Source organism: Strigops habroptila, chromosome 8, assembly GCF_004027225.2.
Source record: "Strigops habroptila isolate Jane chromosome 8, bStrHab1.2.pri, whole genome shotgun sequence".
NCBI classification, from domain to species: domain Eukaryota; kingdom Metazoa; phylum Chordata; class Aves; order Psittaciformes; family Psittacidae; genus Strigops; species Strigops habroptila.
This window is the reverse complement of record NC_044284.2, coordinates 24,123,188-24,146,908: the sequence shown is the minus strand read 5'-3', so window position 1 is coordinate 24,146,908 and position 23,721 is coordinate 24,123,188. Positions and strand designations below refer to the sequence as shown.

At 41.6% G+C, this 23,721-nt stretch overlaps 1 protein-coding gene across 1 annotated transcript; it reads right to left on the bottom strand.

Annotated features, from left to right (window-relative positions):
• Window positions 1–1,968: 1,968 nt before the first annotated feature.
• On the bottom strand, window positions 1,969–17,441 carry GYG1 (glycogenin 1). The gene is made up of 7 exons (XM_030493576.1): window positions 17,002–17,441; window positions 13,685–13,820; window positions 11,700–11,874; window positions 11,135–11,297; window positions 7,223–7,349; window positions 3,931–4,150; window positions 1,969–3,033 (listed from the first exon to the last, which is right to left on the bottom strand). Exons 1-7 carry the CDS (start codon window positions 17,006–17,008, stop codon window positions 2,863–2,865), a joined length of 999 nt encoding a protein of 332 aa, XP_030349436.1. The 5' UTR covers window positions 17,009–17,441; the 3' UTR covers window positions 1,969–2,862.
• Window positions 17,442–23,721: the final 6,280 nt, after the last annotated feature.

Genomic DNA, 23,721 nt, shown 5'->3' with positions numbered 1-23,721 from the left:
AGTGACCAGATGAGTTTGGCGGTATCATCAGCAGGCCACAACCCAACACTATGTACCGTCCCTCCTGCCCTGAAAGACTATTACAAGAGATGGAACCTGACATCATGGACTGGATGAGTTCAGCAATTTTACAGGGATTGGTCCATGGACTAGGGAACGATATCTTTCTCTGTGTGTGGGTGTGGGTGTATATATATGTGTATATATGGGACAGGGGTGATGGTGTGCTGAGAGATGTGGGATCTGAGCATGACGTGAATGGTATGGAATAAGGGGTGGATACTGTCCTGGGTTCAGCTATAGCAGTCATTTTTCTCCTGCTTAGTAGCTGGTGCAGTGCTGTGTTTTTTAACTTTCAGCCTGGGAACAACGCTGATAACACCGATGTTTTTAGTTGTTGCTAAGTAATGTTTATTCCAACCAAGGACTTTCTCAGTCTCATGCTTTGCCAGGGAGGAGGGGAAGCCGGGAGGAAGCAGAGACAGGACACCTGACCCAAATTAGCCAAAGGGGTATTCCATACCACAGCACGTCATGCCCAGTATATAAACCGGGGGGAGTTACCCGGAAGGCCGAGATCACTGCTCGGGTCGGGCTGGGTGTCGGTCGGCGGGTGGTGAGCAATTGTATCCTCTCCCCTTGTTATTTCACTAATCGTTGTTATCATTGGTGGTAGCAGTAGTGGTTTTGTGTTATACCTTAGTTGCGGGACTGCTCTTATCTCAACCCGTGGGAGTTGCATTCTTCCCATTCTCCTCCCCATCCCTCCGGGAGCGGGGGGAGGAAGAAGGGGTGGGGGGGGGGAGTGAGCGAGCGGCTGTGTGGTTCTGAGTTACCGGCTGGGCTCAAACCACGACATAACATAATAAAACTTTCGTGCTAAACCAAATTTTCACATTGGTATAGTCTCATGCTCTTACATTCTCAGTTCTCTCCAACTAAGCTTAAAAAAGAAGTAATGTGCCTATTCTCTACTATGACTACAGCCAAGGGGAGGAAAAGTAAGACTGTTTAGTTGTCTTCAACAGAGTATTCTACTGTTTTCCAGAAAGTATTTTGTGAGCATGTGGAATTCCAATATGTGTACTTGTTGGATAAAGTATACTTTTGTCACTATAGATCGTAATTTATAATCCCTCCTGATTTTACACAAACACATATTTTATATGTTTAATAATAATAAAAAAACCCCAACCAAACTAAACAACAAAAACCCCAACAACACAGCAAAAGAAAAACGCATACAGCAAAGGGCTAGTTACAAGTGGGAGTTCAGGGGCTATGTACTTCTAAATAGCTACAAGTTACTTTGGTTTGGCCCTCATCTATAGCATTTTTGCTAAATGGTGACCAAGGAATCTTACAGCAATTTAGTAGTAAAAATAAACCAAACTTGGTCTCATACCTAGATTACATCATCTGCTTTACCAGCAAACTGTGAGAGATCATTGGTTGTTTTCTCTCTAGGCTAAAAGTTTAGCACTCGCACCAGCTTCCTGCCACAATCCTCCTTTATTAGGAAATAATGAAATTGTTTCTTAGTGTTTCTGGACCAGTACAGAGCATAGCTGTCAAAGACTGAACACGAGTTTGGTTCTGTTTAGACTTTTGGCTAAAGTATGGATCTGAAACTTAGTACAGAACAGCCAATCTGTTTTCAGCGTGCTTTTGTTATTTGTGGTATTTTTACTGCTTTTCCACGTGTTAGAATACAATGTGTAGCCTGGGTGTGGCAAAAAAAGCACTTTTATTCTCTGCACACATGGAAGAAACACTTCTCCCAGTCAGGGAAGGTAGTTAGTTATTTAAACAGCTACTTAGTCTTTCTTTTGCCAGAAAAACATCACTATGGTGCTTAAAACAAGTTCATAGTGTATAGGGCTTATACGTTGAGGAGGATGTTTCTTTAGTCACCAAAAGGAAGCTGCCCTCTTCCCAAGCTCTGTGTTGCTTATGTGAGTAGCTTCAGCAGGTACTTCCTCCACTACCCAATCCTCTACTTACGGCAATCGAATCAGAAGATTGGCCCTAAACAGCACCCTGGCAAGTGACTGTATACTCTGTAAATAATTACAGAGCTAAAAGCTGGACATTTGCTAATGACAGGTAGACTAGCATTAGCAAAGGTTAAGGTTTATACCTGTTGAATATATTAGACTGCTTCAGAGCTTTCTCTTTCTTTTTTTAACCCCTCAATTGCTCAAGAGCTTAAGGAAGCCAGAAATGCATGACAGCTTTTATTTTTGCATCAAGTGCAACATTGCAAGTAACAGATAAAACTCAGTTTATAGTAGTCCCGTAGTATACAGAACCGAAAAATGCATTCCTGCCATGCTGTAGGCACTGTGCGTAAGAACCTGGTCAAAACTTCAGTGCAATTGTGACTGGAAGAGCAAAGCAGTGCTGTTACTGTTACATCTGTATGTATCCCAGTGTCATAAATATATTTATGGTAAAGCAGAATGGCTACCACTCTAGTGTATGAGCAATCCCATGAATTAGATTTTACATCTAAAACAGCAAGCAAAGGGAATCAATGCTAAATATCACCTTAATAAGGTGAGGTAACAAACCCAGTTTCAAGGAGTATGTTGAGCCAATTGATCACAACAGAAGAAAATTTAAGCTGAAAATACCTGGTATTATCTAGTAGGGAGAATTGGAAATTGGGCAGTAATAGGTGGCCCAAGGAATTCTGCTTCCTAGCTTTTGCTCAGTCTTCATCTGTAGCACTGCAGAGGCCTTCAGCCAAGAAGTTTTTCATCAAGCTACTAGCAAGTGTAACTGACCACCATCTACACCTTTCTAGCTGTTAGTTCTGGAACAAGTCCTTGCATCACCACTGTTTTGAGACAGGCGTTTCTACTGAAGGTAGGTATCAAGTTTCTTCTTGATGTTGTCAAAGGAATCCACTCCCATATAGTCAGCTTGGCCCTGTTCCCACCGTTCTTTGCGTTCTTCTGAAGATATAGTTGGTAATACTGGTGATGGTGCCGATATTGATATGTGGGACACTGCCTCTGTAACCTCTGCCTAAAAGGAAAGACAGAGTAAAAATACAGAAATTCTTTGCATAGCTAAAGTGAGCAACAGGCCATAGAATGGGACAACAAAGACATTCTCATGCACAGCAGCAAGCATTGCCAATGGGCAGGGATTGTGCAGCTTTCCTAGCAAAATAACAAAGCAGAGTTACAGAAGTTAGCAGGGAGAAAAAAAAAGGTAAAGTTTAAGTTCTTCATACCTCTCTACAGAAGCCACAAGAGAAAGCCAGAGTATAGACCAAGCCCGATAGCTGCAAATAGTTCATTAGAAAGATGCAAGATTAACAAGAGAAAGCACATCTTAAGAGATCAGTAACTTTGGTCTCGGAAAGGTTGAGAACTTAAACTGGCCCATGTACTAAGCTAAGACAGTCTGCAGTCAGATGAAAGCTACTAAACTCTGAGAACTAGAATTAGAAGCATTACTTTGGCTTTTTTAAGTATTGGGATACATCACTGCCAGTATTCGTTCTCTAGTTATCCTAAGCTTACCTAGATTTGTCTCACCATGCAAGATCTGTATATACATATGGCATGCTGAACTGGGGTGGTTCTGCTTGAGAACCTCAGTAGCTGCAACACATTAAGAGTTAGGGCCATTCTCTGTATAAATTAAAGAAGTTACTACAGTATAATTTCTGGTGCACCATTAGCTACTTACATAGGTTGTTTTAGGCAAGCAGACAACTATGTTCAAGACCACTACAGCATGCTTCTCTTCTGTAGTGTTACTTATTCCAAGCTTAAAAAAACAAAACCAAAAAAACTTGCATCCCACAAACTAAACCACACCCATGCTTGAGTTGGACAGAGGGAAGTCAGTGGAATGGTAAAGAACCTGTCATCCATACTTAAGTAGTTTGTGTAAGAATATTAAAGCACATACCATGTTTACACCTGTAGTAATTTCTTCAACAATTCCATGCTGTTCTAGTAATGGTAAAACATCAGCTGTATAGGTATTCCACCACATGTTGAGGAATTCTGGGTGAACTATTTTAGGGTCGTCCATGTTGCCTTTTATGCTTTTTGTTCTGGAGTCATATGTATAGTTCCATGGCTTTGTGCTTCCCAGGAAATGCACCACTTTAGTATTTGCACCAAACCTGTTGGACAGAAAAAGTTAGAACCTACAGTTTGTGCAGGTACCTAGAAAATGACTGTGTCTAGAAAGTGACTGGCAGACTTTTTTTTTTTTAGCCTACAGTTTCTGTAGGTGTCCAGAAAACAGAAATCTGAATATATTTAGGAGGCTAAATGCTAAATGACTGAACTGCTAATGCCTATTGTGACTGAAAGCATCGCTATACAACAGGAAAAATGCAAACAGAATTCTACATTACACTAGGGAACACAGCCAAAACATAATTGTTTGGGCTATTTACTTACTTACAGCCAATTCAAGTCTTTAGGTAGAGTGATGTCCATAGCTCAGGAGAGAGCAGTCTCAAGCAGCCGTTGCAATCGGAACTGGTTTTAAAAGCGAAAAAGATTCTCCTCCAAAGTCAGTGATCCAGATAGTTAGGCGTGACAAGCATTACTTAGAGAAGGGTCAGTGTTAGTTACCCTTTCAGTTTACAGCCCTATAGAAATGGATCATTGGAAGGCACTCTTGCAGGAAGACCGTGTCCCTGCAAAATAGCAGCTCTCTATTACCTCAGCATTTCAGAGGACTTCTAATCTTTGTGTACTGGGGTCTTGCTAGACAACCGTTATTTTCTAAATAACATTAGCTGAGCCATGGATGGGGTTTTTTTTGTTTGTTTTGGGGTTTATTTCGGTTCTTTTAAAAAGAATTTTAACTCCATTTTCAATATGGACTTCTAGCTTTGTCTCAGATGTTATCATTATGTTCTTTTAAATACAAGTGTAGATGAGATGCACCCCCTTTTGAAGTAAGGAACTTAACACTATAAGGTTCTTCTATGGTTCCAGAACTAGAGTTCAGCTTGAGTCAGTTTTGTGAACAAGCAATTCCAGTCTCTCTAGTAACAGTGACTGTCTCACCTAGTTCAGTTTGTAGCACCTTAAGATTTCTTCTCACCATGGCTAAAATAATGCCATCTAGTTTCTCTAACATGTCATTTTGACCAGAACTTGGATGTTTAAGGAATTTTACATATTGAGACAATGCAAGTGGGTTTCAAAAACACATACTCATAACAAGGCAGTATGCATTTGGGGGGGGGGTGTTGTACTATTGTAAGATCCTTGACTGTATTTGAATATTCATGTTCAATGTTTTGAACACAAGTGATCTTATTGCAGAATGAAAACCTATGCATGTGTGAAACAACGTCAAGTATTTGTACTAAATTCCGGGGGGGGGGGGGAATAAAAAAAAAATAAATCTGTCTTCAAGTTCCTGGGCTTTAAGTTTAAACTCCCTATGTCAAGATTCGTTGTAAGAACTACCCTAGTTTTATTAGCTGTCACAGCACTACTTTGTCTGAGTTTTCTTCATCTTAAGCTGCTGCTGTTCTGAGGAAATTTGTCATTGTTTAAAAATCACGGCTGTTTAAGCTAGAGAATGCCCAAAAGGTGTTATGTTACACTTGCTGCTAATGGAAAAATGTATTCTTAGTATTCTGTCCACTTAAGACCTGTACAACAGATGACAGATGCCAAGTTTCTACAATGTTTTCATTATGAGCTTTCTAGATACTTCCTAGATCTGCAATACTTTCTTTTGCCATTTAAGCTCAACTGTTAGGAAGCTTTCTGTCCACACTGGCCTCAGCAACTAATCTGTCTTTCCCCATCTCCCAGAAGAGTCCTTCATCAATGTTTTGTAGTTAGAGAGCATTTGTCATGAATTGGCATTTTCCTTTGGAAAAAGGATTACTGAGACTGCTGTGAAATCTACTCTCACTGTACAAAGCCGTGAAAAACTTAGCTATTGATGTCAGTAGGTTTAAATTTCACTTTATTCCAACTGCTGATTATCAGGACTATAGCTGCTGATCTAACCAAGGGAAATTGTTCCATTAAGCAGGTCATCCCTACTTAGAAGGGCTGCACTTCCAGCGTTCTACTTGTGAAAGTCTGCTGAATTCAGTTAGGCAATTGATTCAGTCAGTTAAATGGAACCCACAAATCCAGTTAGTCTTTTATGGCAACAAGGTCATTTGTAAACTTAAGGTCATGTAACAACCAGCCAGCCATGAAAAAAAGGACATGGTTTACAATAGATGTTAGCTTATCAAATGCTATCCAACTACTTTGTCATTCTTAGGCTTGCATGTATTTCTTTAAATAAGTGTTCCGCTTTTAGCATGACACGATTTCAGATGGTATTCTGATCACAAGACATAACTTGATCTTGAGCCAGCAAGAGTCCTGCTTATGCTAGCTGCTGCTTTAGACACTAGTAACCTGATGTCACTCAGATCAAATTGTTTTTATGCAATTGGTACTTTCCCTCCCCCAACTTCTGCAGCTCTTCATAAGTTTCTGTGTAACATTTCAGCTTCCTATGCTTCCTTCTGTTTATTCAAACACTCTGAGTGATCCTGCCACTGACATACAGCTTCCTAGCATGCCAAATCTAATACTGCTAGCCAGGGAGGATACAGTTGTTTACAAAGTGCACATGCAGTGGTATGGTCGTTGGCTATAGTCTGTTCCATCTTGATACCGAGATCTAGAAAAACTTGGGAGACAATTTTAGCTTTATACAACTCTTTGTTCACCATGTTTATTTGAATGGTATAGGTTAATTAGATGAACTATAACTACTGGTTGCCAAATGCCTTAAGTAATTTGAGTGAGGATAGGGCAAGTTATCTAGGTGGGCACAATGCCACCAGTGACATGCTGAAGTTCAGCTCAAGCAAATTCAAGAGCTACTGCTTTTCATTAGAGCTGTAACAGACAGTATCCCATACTGGAACAGCGATTCTTCCTTTTGAAAGTGACCTGTCAAGTGTGTTTACATCAATTTCAGTGTTACTACCGGGGACTAGTGATTTAAGCTACTTAAATGCAGCTTTCTCTCTGCGTTTATCATTAGATGATTCATTTAATATTAAACTTTTTTTGAGAGGAAACTATAATACCTTCTTTTAGTTACAGTAATGGTCTCTGTTTAGAAAAGCTGTGTAAGTTCATGCTGTGTCTGCTTATTCTGTTAGAAGTTTGTATAAGCTTCAGAAGTCATCTTAGAAGTTTGAACTTACGCTTTAAATGCTGGAAGGTAGGAATATACCGAAGTGCTGCTCAAATTATAAATAAATGGTAGATGTTTGCTCATGTCTGTTGTTGCCCAGCTGCTGAAGAAAGTGTTTAATAACCCCTGATCTGCACCTGAAACGGAAAGCATTAATAGACTACAATCAGATAGCTGTTTTAGGATCTTTTTCAGTCACTTTTAATTAAGAATTGGTAACGCAGTTGTCATGTCCACTAGGAGTTTGGCACACAGCACTAAAGTCCTAGTTGTGAACAACCCTGTGAATGTTAAAGCTTTTGAAAGTCTAAAAAAAAAAAAAAAAAAAAATAAAAAGAGAGTTAAAAAGATAGTGTGGCATTACATTTTGCTAACAGATAGCAAGCTGCTTACAAACCCTGCCATTCAGTTTCTTCTATAGCTTAAGATCAAGGTGTATAAAGCAGCAAAAAAAACAGGACTTGACAATTGAGTACTGTTCAGCTTCAGGAAAGATACAGCTCAGAAGCTGAAGTGCCACAAATTAGTCTTATTACTTATGCTTTCAGATGCATGACCAACATCTCAGTGCCAGAGTTAGGGTATCGGTGGTCCGTTAGATCAGGATACATCTACCTACCCTGTAATCTGATAAGAAAAGCCTGGTGACAACTCTAGCAAAACTAGAGCTGCTGACTAACCCCTGAGTGAGGATAGCAATCTAAGTTATGGCCAGAACTACTGTGTTGGGAGTGGTCACCTCTTCGCTTGCCAGTAGAGGTTTTAATGAGGTCAAATGAGTCTGAAAGTGTTTGGTATGTCAGTACTAGAGTAGCTAAAAATGTATCCTCTGGCCCAAAGCAGACTAGTTCATAGGCAGCTACTGAGAAGTAAAACCTACTTATTTATATCCATTCATTTGTTATTACAGTGAATATATTTAGTATTTAAGTGCTAATAGTTCCTCTTATGAAGGAGACTGAAGGGAATCCCTCAACTTTCATTTGCTGTCTTCACCTGTAACTGCATTCACAAGTAGCATTCCTAAAGAATAGGTAAATTGATAGCTTAGGAAAGAGATGATGTTTTATTTTAATCTTCTTTGAAATATTAATGCACTCAGTATCTGCTGACTAAAGAAAGGTTTTTCTTATTGGCCTACAATTAGACTTAAGGCAGTACTAAGGTTTACACCCTCACTGCTGTTTGAGCAGAATTTGCTTTTTGCAACTAAATTATCTTGACACTGGGCATAAACTTAGTTGTACAGACAGTATACCGACAAATATAAATTCCAAGTATCCTGTTACAGCTGTCAGCACACATGCAGATTGCAGAGTGAGAAACTGCCTAGAGACTCAGTCCAATAATTTCAAACCTGACTTGCCTCTCAACCATAAAGGAAGAAAAGCGCTTTTGAAGAAGTTGTGCCCATCATAAGAGAATGCAGTTAAAGAAATCAGACAAAGTCTCCTTGTCTTTCCTCAGCTATGTTTCATTTTAACTTCTAACTTAATGCTGTGTTAAGAATGTGTATGTTAACAGTAAGATCATCTAAAAAGGGAAGAAAGTCTGGGATGCCCTCACAGAACAGATAGCTCATAACTGAAGGGGCAGCAACAATGTATTTAACTCACTCTACAGGACTTTCTCTCACTCGATTGTTTTACATACTCAGTTTTTTTTTTCAGCCTGCATGCGTTTGTGAAAAAGCAGCTACTGAAAGTGGCATTTAGCTGTCCTAGTTCAGACTCCAACAGTAGTCTTGTATAAACTAGGCCTTAGACAGAAGATGAAAGAATCAGGCAGTAGTTACATCAACTATGTATCTACAGATACAGTCTTGCTGCATTATATCTGTATATATAAAAGCAATAATTTTAGATCCTAGGCTGAAGAGTTAGATGATTGTCAAAGCAACAGCAACATTCTTAAGGTATCAGTACTGCCAGATTTTTTAAAACCAAACTTTCCCACACACATGCTACTTTTAGATGGTATCTAGAAAGGTAAAGTTTAAATAAACAAAAGTAGTAGCCATCAACTCCATTTCTGGACACCAGCATTACACAGGAAGCATCTGTCATCTCTTATAAACATTAAATATTCTGAAAAGTCTTGCATTCCCTACTTACTAGTACTGCAGTTGGGGTTCTTAGAGCTTGACTTTAATTATGCATAGCTTGGTAGCTTGTTGCATTTGCATCCCTGTGTCCTGTTAAGGACAGTGACCTTAACAGGCGTTTCCCTTATAAAAGGTTTCCTAGGAACTTTTATCACTGTCTAGATATATTTAAATTTAAATCCCATTTCTCCCCGCTGAGTTCATGAGTTCAGCAGCAGCTTACGCAGGTAGTATAAGCCTCTGTGGCCTCATTACTCAGACTAGTGCTACCATTTAATAAAAATTGAGTAAGTTTTAAAGCTGAAGTACAAATTACAGTTCCAGATATTTGGTAAACCATTAACCCACCATTTTTGCTATTAAGAGCTGCAACAATTGCTTCATGTTTAGGACATTGAGGAAGTTTCACTATTGTGTGGCTTTAGCTTTCAAGTCAGAAAGTATATCATGAAAGCAGGTTTATATTTTTAAAAGACAGGGGTCTTATACCCAGATGATTGGGTCTGCTAGCAGTCAAGCACAAAGCTCAGAGGAGGCAATCACCAAGACTCAGGTGTTCCTGGAACTACTCAGCAGTCAGTTTGCCCAAAGATGGGGGTTTGTTTTTTGGCATCATCCCTCCCCTCTTCCCCCCCCCTCCCCCCGGGTTAGTGGGGAAGTTGCATTTGGGTTTTTTCCTCATGCAGAAATTCAGTACTGCACTACAGCTTTTGCCATAGCTAGTGGTCAATTTACACCCAATATTTGAGAGCACTCCTAGAACTACCAACTGCTACCTCATCAGTAGTAAGGTACAGACAGACCCTTAATTACATTTACTCATTTTCACTGGAGTTTATTCATATAATAGCATTAAGCATCCAACTGCAACTGATGTTCTTTAGGAAACCACACATGAGTCCACACAGTAAAAGGGATTATTCTGCAGACGAGGAGGGACATCTAGAAATTCTACTTTTTATAAAGTACTGGAAGGTAAGTCAACAGGCTGGCTAATTACCTTCCATAAAGAGTTCCATTTTATTTATGTAATTTTCTGAAGCTTTTTCAGTTAGACACCATTTTGTACCACAGTAGTTGCATTATGAAATTTAGTGACAGGAGACAGTGATAGTCACTCAGAAGCCTTTAACTATAGCAGTCTTCAAGCAGCATGTGCTTTTACTGTAATAGTAATAGATTTAGGAGACTTACAGGACAGTAGAACTTGAGTTCTCAAGCTCAAGTCTGGTACAGTGGCCAATCCCAAGTGACCCACAGTGGGAAGCAGCCAAGGCTACATGCACTTGATATTGGGAAAGAAAAGACAGTCACCACCCTATAATGACAGGAGGCTATCACATAGCTCATGAAGAGATGGTTCATCTTCAAATAGTTGTTTCTCTGAAGCTGCACTGAAATCGGCCATTTCTATTTTCTTTTTTTTTTCCCACAGGAACTTGAGTTAGCATAGAACATTCAAGCCTTGAGTGTTAGGAATGCATGAAGCATACTACTGCAGTTTCATTTGCTAGTGCATGCACTGTGCTCACTACATCTTAAAATTTTTTATGAGATTCTACATTGCTGATGCTTACAGCTGCTAGTTTGGAGGCCTAACTTAATCTTTTTATTTCATAAAGTCTGACACCCCCCCCCCAGTTTACTACATATAGTAATTAATGATAGCCTCTATTGTGAGAAGGATGTAATTTTTGTGTAGTTACATTGAGTTCAGAATTCTATCCCAGAGTCTCCATGACACATATGTAACTACTGAGCCATCCCAACCACTATTACCATTTTCTAACTTACATTGAAATACAAATTAACACGTACCATCAAAGCTGCCTTTCTCTGTGGCAAACTGTAACAGCTGATTGTATGTTTCAATGGAAGGTCGGTAAACAAAGACTCCAGAATTAAAACAGTCAGGCCAGCCTGGATCTGGTGCTGCAGATAGCTCTTCTCTCTCAAAAAGCTCATCAATATTTGACAAAACCTAGTTGCAAAGGGGTAAAAGAAAATTTGCTTTCCATTTTTTACGTTAGGAATTGGGGTATCATATGTTTTAATGGATTTTGACATCCACTTTATGACATGAAAAAAAGTTCTCGTATCAATGCTCTGGTCTTACAGAAGACAGTACTTTAGGGAGATACTCCCCACAGACTACATTACAATTAATTTAGATGAAAAGGCACATATTTTTAGAGTTACTAGTCCAAGTAGCAAGAAGGTCTCTATTACCCCTCCTGTTAAACAAAAAAAGAAAACACCAATCTCACTTCCCCCAAAAACCCCACACACCACCAACAACAAAAAACCTACAGGGGAAAAAAAAAAAAATCCAACAAGTCCCATAGCAGGTCATTAAGAGGTACCATGAGACATGATCACTTACCATTGTGTCTGCATCCATGAAAACACATTTTGAAAACTGTGTCAGTGCCCAGCAGTGAAGCTTTGTTAGGGTGACACCCAGCTCAGGTCTTTTCATTAATGCCAAGTGTGCTGAGTCCCCACTATCCAAGACATTCACCAATACGACTTCATCAAAGACTTTTTCCAGTACTCTCCTAGGGAAAGAGTCAGTTGACAAGATTTAGTTCCATTATTGCAGTGCCAGACCACAGGACAGATTCTATTAGAAGTGGAATAAAAGGGAACCTGGCAGTATTTCTTATGCCATCAGTAAGAGCTGATTGCACATGTTGGAATGCATAAGTATACCTGTCTGCCTCAAGGTTTCTAGTTTATAATGGCCACATTTTGGGGAACTAAGTAGTTTGGGTTTTTTTTTCTTCTCCAAACAGGGTTTTAGTTGGCATTGCTACGAAGTCCAGTAGGTCATTGGCTATGTAGTACAAACTTTCCACACAGCTTTTTTCAGCCAGACTCAATTTTGGCAAGTTAACAGCCTACTCTGAGCAGGCAATTAAGAAATGAGAAGCTATTTAGAGTAGCTTGAGCAGGACAGCAGCTGAATCCTTAACAGTTGAAACAGTTTGTACAATAGTTATGACAACTTTCTGGATTTGTGACTCTTGGGGACATCTCACTAGACCCAGTTGCTAGAACTTTCTTTATCCTATAAAGTTTTAAAGATTCACTTAATCATGGCTGTGGGCACAGCAGTGTTTTGACGCAGTATCATGTCCACCTAAGGAGGACAGACTTTCAGACAGTGTAGTAAAATTGCAGCAGACAGATAGACAAGCTTTGCTTTACCATCACTAAAGCATTACCATTAGTTCAAGAGAGGTTAAGGAGTTATAATGCTTACAACATGAAGCATCTGTAAGTTGTTGCTATTCTACAGCATACCTTGAATGCTCAGCAATTATCAGTACAATTTGAGCCACAGGGCTTGTATATGTGTTTTAGAACTCTGCCTCACAAGGCTGTCTTCATACTGACAGTTTGGTATGGACAATTGCTTGTGAACTTCAGGCATACCTTGTCAGTGGGTAAGAGGGAGAAATTCAAGTTCCAGTTACACCACTAGGTAGGTATTGCTGGCTTACACTAGCACATAAGCACATTTATGAGTCAGCTTAAAAGAGCACACTCACTTAATAGGCTAAAATAGATGTTCCTATATGTAACATCTTAATAAGGCTGTTTAGCTGTCAAGATACTCCAGGGAGAGTCACGCACATTTTTTTTATTGAGCCACCTCTCTGTCTCTATAGAGAGAGATCTTTTCAGAACTTCCCCGTGTAGAGAATCTTGACCTATCATTGGTAATTCATATAGCTATTAAGTGGTGTTTGGTTTTCTGGTTGTTTTTTTTTTTTTTAACCCTGTAACATGTGGAAATAGCTCCCAGTCTGCTCCATACCAAGACTATTTTAGAGAGGCTGTAGAAAGCAGTTAATTTATTGTACTATGGTGACCGCATTAGATGCCTGTGTTGATAAGCTGATTTGATATACTTGGTGTTACTTTAGTTCTGCTCATTTTCTTCTCTCATGATGAAACTTGAAGTGTCTGCTGGATTTCAGGAGAGCTTGTGTTACATTATCTCAGTTGGGAATATATCTCAGATAAATACCAATCCCGTACTCTCACGTCCAAATGCATATACACAGCACTAATGAACACGCAGGCAATACCATGTCATTGGACAGTTCTAAGCAGAACTACGAAAGAGCAAAGATCCAGTTGAAATATCAGTATCAATTTAGTGTTCTATCTACAGAGCATTTGTTAACTCATCATGTGTTAGGAAAAAAAAAACCCAAAACCCAGTATAAATTGAATTCTGCTGCGCTTAGCAATTAAGCTTCCAGATTTTGAAAGGTTACTTTAAGGAATTTAACTTCCATTTTTCAACATTCACATCAGCAGGAACTGCAGCAGTTTTAAGTCTGTAAATGACCTTACCTCATAAGATCTGAGACCTGAGGAGTTATGAGTGCAGTCAGCTTCCTTGTTGTTCTGTACTGTTGCAAAGATGAGCCAAGTACCAGTGCTCCTTTCACATAGGAGTCATTTGTGGCTAGAGTCACAAAAGACTGGTCTGGAAGAAATGAACTTAGTCAAGTGAGCATGACTATTTTATTCCAAGACAGATATACTAAAAACCTAGTATTGTTAGGTAGTCATGCTATAAGACCCCTAAGATGTGCCCTTTAACTCTGCATATTGGGCCTACCTATATAGCTGAATTAAGCAGATTATAGTTACATAGCTATACTTCCTATTAGTAACTTTACACATGGTAAAATGCAGTAAGCCCCACCCCCCCAAAAAATCAAGACCGTTGTAAGAGAATACGACTTTCAATTTGCCCACAGGTTAAATAAGTCATGCCAAATGTCAGACACAATCCAAAAGGTCTAGAGAGCCTTATTTTGGCCATTAATACAGCATTAAGCTGAAAGCATGGGGAGTCACTGAGCTTTCATCTGGTCAAAAGTTAGTAGTTCTGTAGAGTTACTCGAGGTTCAGCTCTCAACCCTGAAGCTAGGGCAGCATAAAACTTGCATTTCATTTTCAAATGAAAGCAAGCATTGAATTAGATCTTGGGCAACAGTATTAAGTTTTGCTGGCTCAGGATTTTGCAGATTAGTTGTTCTGCAACCCATGGTTGCATCTCTGTCACAGGAATGCAAGTTTTAAATTGGAAATAACCAGTAATGTGATGAAAATAAGACTTGCAAGAACAGTTTTTGCTCTTCAAGCAAAAAGTAGCAAGGTTGGATTGTTACTATCAAGTATGATCTTCTGCTCCACCTCTACCTTAAACATAGATTAAGATGGATCACTTTGTCATATACTTTGCCATATAGTACAAGCTTTGCATTCTTTCAATTGTCAGGTTGTTTTAAACTGCCAGGGTGGGACAGACAAAAGCAAACAAGTTCTTCAGTTCACTGCTAGCTATTGTCATGTAGACCTCTTTTTATAAAGCGCTATAGCTTGGAAAGGAAGTGTGCTCTTTTTTACCAAACCATTTTTGACAACATCAACAAAACAGCTTCTTCCCAAGAATTTGGAGAGTAGATTTTCACGTTTGAATTTATTTTAAAAACTGTGATTTTTCTTTACAGAAATTGTTAACTAGGCTAGATCAGGATGGAGAGTGAGGGTTCTGGGCACTTAAAGGCTTACTGTCGAGTCTAGTAGTAAGACTAAAGTACTGACTGCTCTACTTTCAGAGATATTGTCATTTGGTACAGCTCAGCGCATGAGACAGTCATCAATTATCTTTTTAACTTAATATTATGTAACAGTTGACAACAGAAAGTCATGTACCATAATGGTGTATAAGCACCAGAAACCTGGTTTGCCAGCTCTACAGACCAGCTACAAAACCTTCTGTCTTGCTTAGCAGCAAAACCAACTAGTCCCAAGGGATTTAGATTATAGTGGCCAATTACAAAGTTCAAAAAAAGCTTCTACAATATCAGGAATAAAGTTTGTTGTTTTGGGGTTTTTTTTCCCCCCAATTGACTTTAGCTACCAATTTGTACTAGTACACATATCCAGCAAATGTACAGAATGTGTTTTTTTTAAGCTTTATAAATGGTAAGCATGTAGCATTTTAAGTTGTGTAACATCCTCCTAATAGGGCAACATTTTCCACTACTTAATTTGGATGTTACTTCCTCAACACATAGAAAGTCTGCCACTCTGCTGGCTGACAGCTCACTAGAAATCCAGTGTAGATAAAGTGGGATTGTGCCCAACATTCATCTGAATGTTGTCTTGGTTTTGTTTATGGTTTGCTTTGGTTTTTTTTCCCCAGCAGTGCAAGACTAATTCTCTAAAGTGACCTTGCCACTAACCTTTTATTTAACTGTTAACAGGTATACTTCTACCACATCTTCTTATCTTGCTGAAACTGAGTATTCACAAAGGTTTTAGAGAAATAAAGTCAATCTAATGATGGAGCAAAGGCTAAAAAACGCCCTATTACATCCCAACCTCAGCAGGAAACTTTGACTGCTTGACAGGAGGAGGATACTAACAACTTGTACAGCTTTCCAAAGTTCTGAATGAATTATGTTTTGTCTCATACCTTCTCTAAAGTACATTTGCAAGTATATTCAGACATGTTATGAATGAGCCCATACTACAATTTTGGCAAGACCAGTTGCTCTTTAATATAGAGGTTACATCTGCAAGACTATCCCTTCTACCTAAACCACAAGTATTTCAGCTGTGAGTCTCCCTTCCCATCCTCTCCCCCTTCTCCATTCTCTGTGAACACTTCCTCCACAGTAGGTTATATTCACACAGCAGTCACTGTTACGCCTGAAACATAATGAGCTATTAGTAACAGTGTGGCTGCAAAAACACAGAGAATGCGAGACAGTTGCACAGCTTCACAATTGATTTATCCAGGCAAAACCAAACTACTTCAGAGACATCTTTGGCTGCTCACTTCATAGGCTATAGGATCCTTACACACCTCAGAGCATCCTGGAAGTCTGAGCTAGGAGCAATCTTTCATTTGACAGCATGCAGGAGGGGACTAGAGTGCTTGCCCTAGATGTTCTGAAACTTCCCCTGGAAGCATTTTCAGACACAGCCGAGTTCGCAGGTGTTTGCCTCTTCTCTGAGTTTAGTTCTAGCACATCTGATTTTTTTTCTTTTTGAATACAGGATTCCTAAGAACAGGAGCATCTAATCGAGACGTGCATCAGAAGGCAGCGCACGAGATTCCCTGCAACCCTCCAGATCCGAAAGTGAAACCGACTCTGATGACAGCTTCAGGTAAGGCAAGAATCGTGAAAAAGCATCAAAGCGCACGGCAGTTGCACGCTCTCCTCAGCGTTTCAGGGTAGGGCTAGGTTTTCCCCTATGAGCCCGCTGCGGCCCTACAGTGGCCTCCCCGGACGCTCCTGCTCTCCCGCACGCTGGCTGCACCCCTCCCGCTGGGGACAGGGGTACAGGGGCGGGCGGCTGCACCGGCAGCGTCCCCTCAACCAACCGCGCGGCGGTGCCGTGCCCGGCGGGGCGCTTCCACCCCCCACCGCGTGCAGCCCTACCCCCTACCGCCGCGGGCTCGCCGCGTGCTGGCAGGGACCGACACCTAAAAATAGTCGCGCGCGCGCGCGCGGCCCGCGCCGCGGACGGAACGCCGCCGGGGGCGCGTGGCGGCCCCGCAAGCGCGGCCCGCGCAGCCATCAGCCCTCGCGAGTCGCGGCGCGCGTGCCGGGCGCCCGCGGGGAGGGGTGGCCGCGCCCACTGACCTGCCATGGCGCCGGCTCCGCGGGTCTGCTGCAGGAGAGGCGCGGCCACGCTCCCGGCGCCGCGCTTGGGCCGACCCTTATATAGGGGCGGGGCTACGCGCAGACGTCTGTGGCCGGAGGAGGAGGCCCCGCCCTAAGGAATCCCCGCGTCGCCGCGGGGTGGGGTCTCCGCCATGGTCTCGGGCGGTGGCGGCACGTCATACTCCGCTTCGGCCATGGTGGGGCCCGCGCAGGGGCGGCCGGGGGTCGGAGACCGGGTTTGGTGCCGCGTCGTGAGGGACTCTTGTCCTACCCGGTGTCTCCTAGGCCAGATGGGGCTTGAAAACGTTCCACCGTGCGGACAGAGGGTAGGAGTCCATGCCAGGATGGTGTAGCTCTGGCTTGCAGCACCGGTGGCACAGGAGAGCGTTGTTCCTGTATCTGCCGAGCCCTGCAGGAAAGAGGAGTAAAACCACGCCTGGCCAGAAGCCACTTGCAGCAGCAAGGAACGCATTTACAGCATAGATACACGCCAGACACCCCTAGTCCTGCGGCCGTGCTGGGGTAGTGTGTCAGCTGGTGAGCCATCGTTGATGCTGCCACATTGTGTCAGCAGTTAAAAATTATGACAAATAGCAAAGGGTATAGATGTACAAGATAGCCTAACTGAAGAGATGAATTAGTCCAAAGAATCACAGAATCACAGACTGGTTGAGGTTGGAAGGTCATCTGGTCCAGCCCTGCTGTTCAAGCAAGGTTACCTAGAGATGCCTGCCCAGGACCATGTCCAGATGGCTTCTGAGTAGCATTGTGTGTCACTGCTTGGCCACCGTCACAGTGACAGTGTTTCATGATGTTCAGAGGGAACCTCCTGTGTGTCAGTTTGTGCCCGTGGTCTCTGATCCTGTCACTGGGCACTGCTGGAAAGAGCCTGGCTCCATTTTCTTTATGCTCTCCCTTCAGGTACTTATATACATCGAGTAGATCCCCCTGAGCCTTCTCTTCCTCAGGCTGAACAGTCCCAGATTTCTCAGGCTTTTCTCGTAGGACAGATGCTTTCTTGAGCCTTCATCATCCTTGTGGCCCTTTGTTGGACTCTGTCCAGTATGTCCATGTGTTTTGTGTTTCTTGTACTGGGGAGCCCAGCACTGGACACAGTCTTCCAGGTGATGCCTCACGAGCGCTGAGCGGAGGGGAAGGATCACCTCCCTCAAACTGCTGGCCATGCTTTGCCTAATGCAGCCCAGGATGCCATTCGCCTGCTTTGCAGCAAGGGCACTTTGCTGGCTCACATTCAACTTGGCATTTACCAGGACTCCCAGGTCCTTCTCTGCAGTCTATTGTCTTCCTCAAGACAATGACCTATACCTGCTTTTTCACCAGAATAACCCAAGGAAAATCTGTTAGGAAGGGGACCCCTTTCTAACCCGAAATGGCAAACGGGTTTTGTCGTGGAAGGATTTAAAAACTAAACAAATCCTCAAATGCAAACTGATGAACAAAGAACATTCCACCTCCAAATTTCCCCAATATGGAAAATAATGTTTGAGCCAAGACAATTTTTGTAGACATGTTTTAAAATCAAATTGCTTACTTTTAAAAATGCTAAAGTCAGGGAAATGTTCCTTGACCAAGAGAAAAAAAAAAAAAAAGCTCTTAGAACATACCAGTAATTTATAAAACATCATGTGCAAAAAAATGCATGAATCACAATTACAGACAATGCTGGTATGTTGTACGTGAGTAGGATTTACTTTTCCGATATGCAGCTCTTTTACAAGTATCCATGGCTTTGATTGATAAACTTTCTCTGTAATGGTGTTGGGCATGGTTTGTGTCTGTCTCAGATGAAAGTTTTGAGAAGTTTTTAGCCAGCACATTTCAGCTGCGTCTAGCTTGTTGCTTTGCCAAGTTTTGAGAGAAAACAATAGAATAGCCGCTGCTGGTGATTGCCCTCTCCGTTGCCTCCCTGGCTCCTTTGTATGATGTTAGAGTGGAGCAAAAGGGCATAATTCCTTCTGGTTTCCATGTTAAACAATAAAAAAAACAATTAGGTTTGTCAGTGTTAAACTTTAAAGTGTGACAGAGAAATGCTTCCCCACCCCTTTGCACATTCCTGTTTGCACATGTTTTTTTGAGATTTTTCAGATGTTCATGGTTGAACAGGCTGTAAATTCTATGGTTCCCTTGTGTGACTGGATTACACATACATCCATGCTGCTGCACTGACTGGTTAACACTCCTTTCCCTGCAACGGGAAAAGTCACAGGAAGAACCTGAGAGATAGTCCCATGTCCCATTGGCTTCCAGATCAGAAGGAGAAAAAGATCATGTGACATGAGAATAGAAGAGAAAACTGGAAAAAAAAAAAGAATGCTTGGGACAAGCTCTCATGAGATGAGGGCTAAGATGGGAAAGCATCTAAGCCTAGGACACTATAGGACTTGATAAAAATCTGGTGAGGAGGAAGAAGGAATACATTTCACTGGATGAAGAGGCAGACAACATGCAGGAAGAATGGACAAAGTGCTGCATAGCAGCTCATTAGTGAATACTGGCATACCGAACAAGGTGCAAATCCTATGGAAAATTAGCTTGTGATTATGCAATTACAAAATCACATCCCAGTGCATATCACAGAAGTCAAATCACCATTGCGCATTATAGAACATCCTATTTTTAATGACTAATACTGTTATTTTAGTAGGAGCTTGTCTATAAATTAAATAAAAAGACATTTCACAACACCAAATACTAAGAAGTACCTTTGAAATACAGTTAGGATTTATATAGCAGTAACAGAAACTGCTACCCCTGTACCAGTGTTAAGTGTAAACTTCTAAAGCACTTGGTTAGCCATTTACACTTTATATAATAATTTTGCAAATGTGCACTATGAGTCCAACCATTAAATTAATAAAACGTTGTAGGGAAAGTTTCAGTATAAAACATTATTTCTGCCTCTGCCAAATCTGGAAGAAAAAAGAAAAATAGTCGACTCCATGCATTCAGTCCAAGTTTAAAGTACTGTAATTCAGTTTTCAGAGCACTGCAACTGAAATGGCAATCTGTCTGGTTAGGAAAGAGAATTCTGTTGTGTGAAGTGCATAGATGGGTGTATAAAAAGAGTATAGCCTGACTCAAGACTCTACTGAGAGGTTTGATTCCATTTTTGTCCTGCCATCTCTATCTTGCCCTGTCATAAACTTCCCTGATGACAAAAACTGTTCTGTGTCATCCCCTCAGTTTTTTGAAGCCCTTCTCACCTTGACCTTACTCTGAAGCTAAGACTGGACATTTATAGTTTGAGAACTTAGAGCAGTCTGCCAAGAATTTTAAAATTTGGTACAAATTTTTCCTAGAGCTAGGATTTCTGAAAATCTGAAAGGGGGGAGATTTAGATTAGACCCACTATGAGGGTGGTGCGGCACTGGCACAGGTTGCTCAGAGAAGCTGTGGCTGCCCCATCCCTGGCAGTGTTCAAGGCCAGGTTGGACGGGGCTTGGAGCAACCTGGGCTAGTGGAAGGTGTCCCTGCCCATGGCAGGGGGGTTGGAACTAGGTGATTTTTAAGGTTCCTTCCAACTGAAGCCATTCTATGATTTCAGTATAATGTAACTTATTCCACTGGGACTGAATAGGCTTGGGTGTTTCTATTTGAATAATTAAAATATAATGCTATCACTCCATCTTAATCTCTTTTCCTAATGGGCATTTTCTTTGCCTGTCCCAGAGTCCATTTATAGTTTTGGCCTCATTTCCTTCAAAGAAATTCACCTGTTATATCAATGCAATAGTCTCCTGCCAAGCTAGGCTCTATCTTCTAAATCTTGCATTTGCTTAGTGTGTTACTTAACACATGGCAGTGACCATGTTCAGCAGTTTAACGATTCCTTGTAGCTAACATGATAAAATAAACACTTATATAAGCAGTGAAACAAATATATCTCAGTTTCTTTTGATTTATATCATTTGGTTTTATTCTCAGTGGTCTGTAAGGCAAGGTACAATAGAAGCTTCTCTTCTGGTTGCATGAATAACCTGGCATCTGTTAAGTAAGTAGATGCTGAGCTTTTTTTCTCATTGGACAAATAGTTCTCTCTCTCATCAGTCTTTCCAAACCTGTTAAAAAGTAGTAATACTGAAACCTCTCTCCTCTTTCTTAAACTTAATGAAAAGGTTTAAATGTTATTGGAGAACACAGAATCAATTACAAATGATTTCACAAGCCTCTTTTCCTTCAACAAATATGCTAAACGAGGCACATGTACATGTGTCTTTCTCCTAACCTGCCCTCTGCTCCATGTCTCTCTGCTCCTCTTTGCAAATGATTCTTCTGAATGGGAGGCCACAAGACTGACAGATAAGGACATGTGTCTGGGAGCAGGAAGCAAGGTTTTGTCACCAGTTCACTCCTCATTTGCCGTGATGCTGGGGGTGGGCAATGCAGCTACATACTTGTTTCCTTTGTTTTCTCTCTTCTCTACTTGACTAAAACCAGTAATGCCATCTGTTGCTCTGTACAGCGGAGTCTCAGTCATGTATCCAAGCTGTAGATGCTACTGCCTGAATAGGTAATAATCAATCTTAACAGTTTCTTACCTGCACAGATGTGCTGACCATAATCTTTCAAAAGACTCTTCCAAAATAGAAGACTTCTAATACCTCATATTAACATACATTTCATTCCTTACTACAGGAAGTGCTACAACTCTTTAGTACTTGAAACAAACAAACTAGCAGATGATAAAAATTCTGGAGATGCAAAGTGCTGAAAATACAGACATTCTAGCAGGGATTTGGGAAGAAGTGGTGGTAATACTTCCAGCAAGTTACTCAGACTTATGAGAATGCCCTAGTTTTATGCTGGAGTTTTGCTGAATTTCAAACTAGCATTTCCTCCATTTTAGGCTGTGTACTTACCTTTAGTCTCGTGTGGAAAAAAAAAAAAATCAGGATGATATCCTGGGGATGACATTTCTGATTAGTACTAAGTGAGTTCAATTAGTTCCCTTTGGAAAACCTTAGTATCATTAAGTTCAAATACTTCAACCCCTTTCATAGATAAAGAAGTATAACATGAATAGAATAAGAATAGAATCATAGAATCATAGAATAGTAAGGGTTGGAAGGGTCCTTAAGATCATCTAGTTCCAACCCCCCTGCCATGGGCAGGGACACCTTGCCCTAAACCACGTGGTCCAAGGCTCTGTCCAACCTGGCCTTGAACACCGCCAGGGATGGAGCATCCGCAACCTCCCTGGGCAACCCATTCCAGTGCTTCACCACCCTCACTGTAAAGAACTTCTTCCTTATATCTAATCCAAACTTCCCCTGTTTAAGTTTGAACCCATTACCCCTTGTCCTACCACTACAGTCCCTAAGGAAGAGTCCCTCCCCAGCATCCCTATAGACCCCCTTCAGATACTGGAAGGCTGCTATGAGGTCTCCACACAGCCTTCTCTTCTCCAGGCTGAACAGCCCCAACTCTCTCAGCCTGTCTTCATACGGGAGGTGCTCTAGCCCTCTTATCATCCTCATGGCCCTCCTCTGGACTCGCTGCAACAGCACCATGTCCTTTTTATGTTGAGGACACCAGAACTGTACGCAGTACTCCAAGTGAGATCTCACAAAAGCAGAGTAGAGGGGCAGGATCACCTCCTTTGACCTGCTGGTCACGCTTCTTTTGATGCAGCCCAGGATACGGTTGGCTTTCTGGGCTGCAAGCACACACTGCTGGCTCATGTTCAGTTTCTCATCAACCAACACCCCCAAGTCCTTCTCTGCAGGGCTGCTCTGAATCTCTTCTCTACCCAACCTGTAGCAGTGCCTGGGATTGCCCCGACACAGGTGTAGGACCTTACACTTGGCTTGGTTAAACTTCATAAGGTTGGCATTGGCCCACCTCACAAGCGTGTCAAGGTCCCTCTGGATGGCATCGCTTCCCTCCAGCATGTCAACCGAACCACACAGCTTGGTGTCGTTGGCAAACTTGCTGAGGGCGCACTCAATCCCACTGTCCATGTCGCCGACAAAGATGTTGAACAGGACTGGTCCCAACACCGATCCCTGAGGGACACCACTCGTTCAGTCATTACAGGTTTCCAACTGGACATCGAGCCATTTACCACAACTCTTTGCGTGCAGCCATCAAGCCAGTTCTTTATCTACCGAGTGGAAAAATAGGAATAGGAAAAGGAATAGTTGGAATAGTTGGAAGGGACCAACAGTGATCATCTACAACTGCCTGACCACTTCCAGGCTGACCCAATGTTAATGCATATTATTAAGGGTATTGTCCAAATGCCTCTTAAACATTGGCAGGCACAGGGCATCGACCACCTCTTAGGAAGCCTGTTTGACCACCCTCTTGGTAAAGAAATGCTTCCTCATGTCTGTTCTAAACTTCCCCTGATGGATGCATCTTTGAACCATTCCCAAGCATCCTGTCCCTGGATCCCAGGGAGAAGAGCTCAACACCTTCCTCTCCATCTCTCCTTCTCAGGAAGCTGCAGAGAGCCATGAGGTCACTTCTCAGCCTCCTTTTCTCTAAACCAGACAAACCTAGAATCTTTGTCTAGGACTAGAATGTTACTAGAGAAGTGTCAGATTAACATTAATGCTCAGCAATTATAGTTATTGCTATAAAAATAGCAAAACTGATATAAGTATTAATCCCACATCTCAGTAGTTAAGTATTACACATCCATTTTTACTGAAGAAGATTATAGGGTTCATTTAG

Bases quoted from the DNA above. Each gene is read 5' to 3' on its own strand.
- GYG1 (XM_030493576.1), bottom strand. The intron at 11,875-13,684 runs GTAAGGTCATTT...CTCTTTCCCTAG, and splicing joins CAGGTCTCAGATCTTATGAG to GAGAGTACTGGAAAAAGTCT. The intron at 7,350-11,134 runs GTACGTGTTAAT...TTTCCGTTTCAG, and splicing joins AGAGAAAGGCAGCTTTGATG to GTGCAGATCAGGGGTTATTA.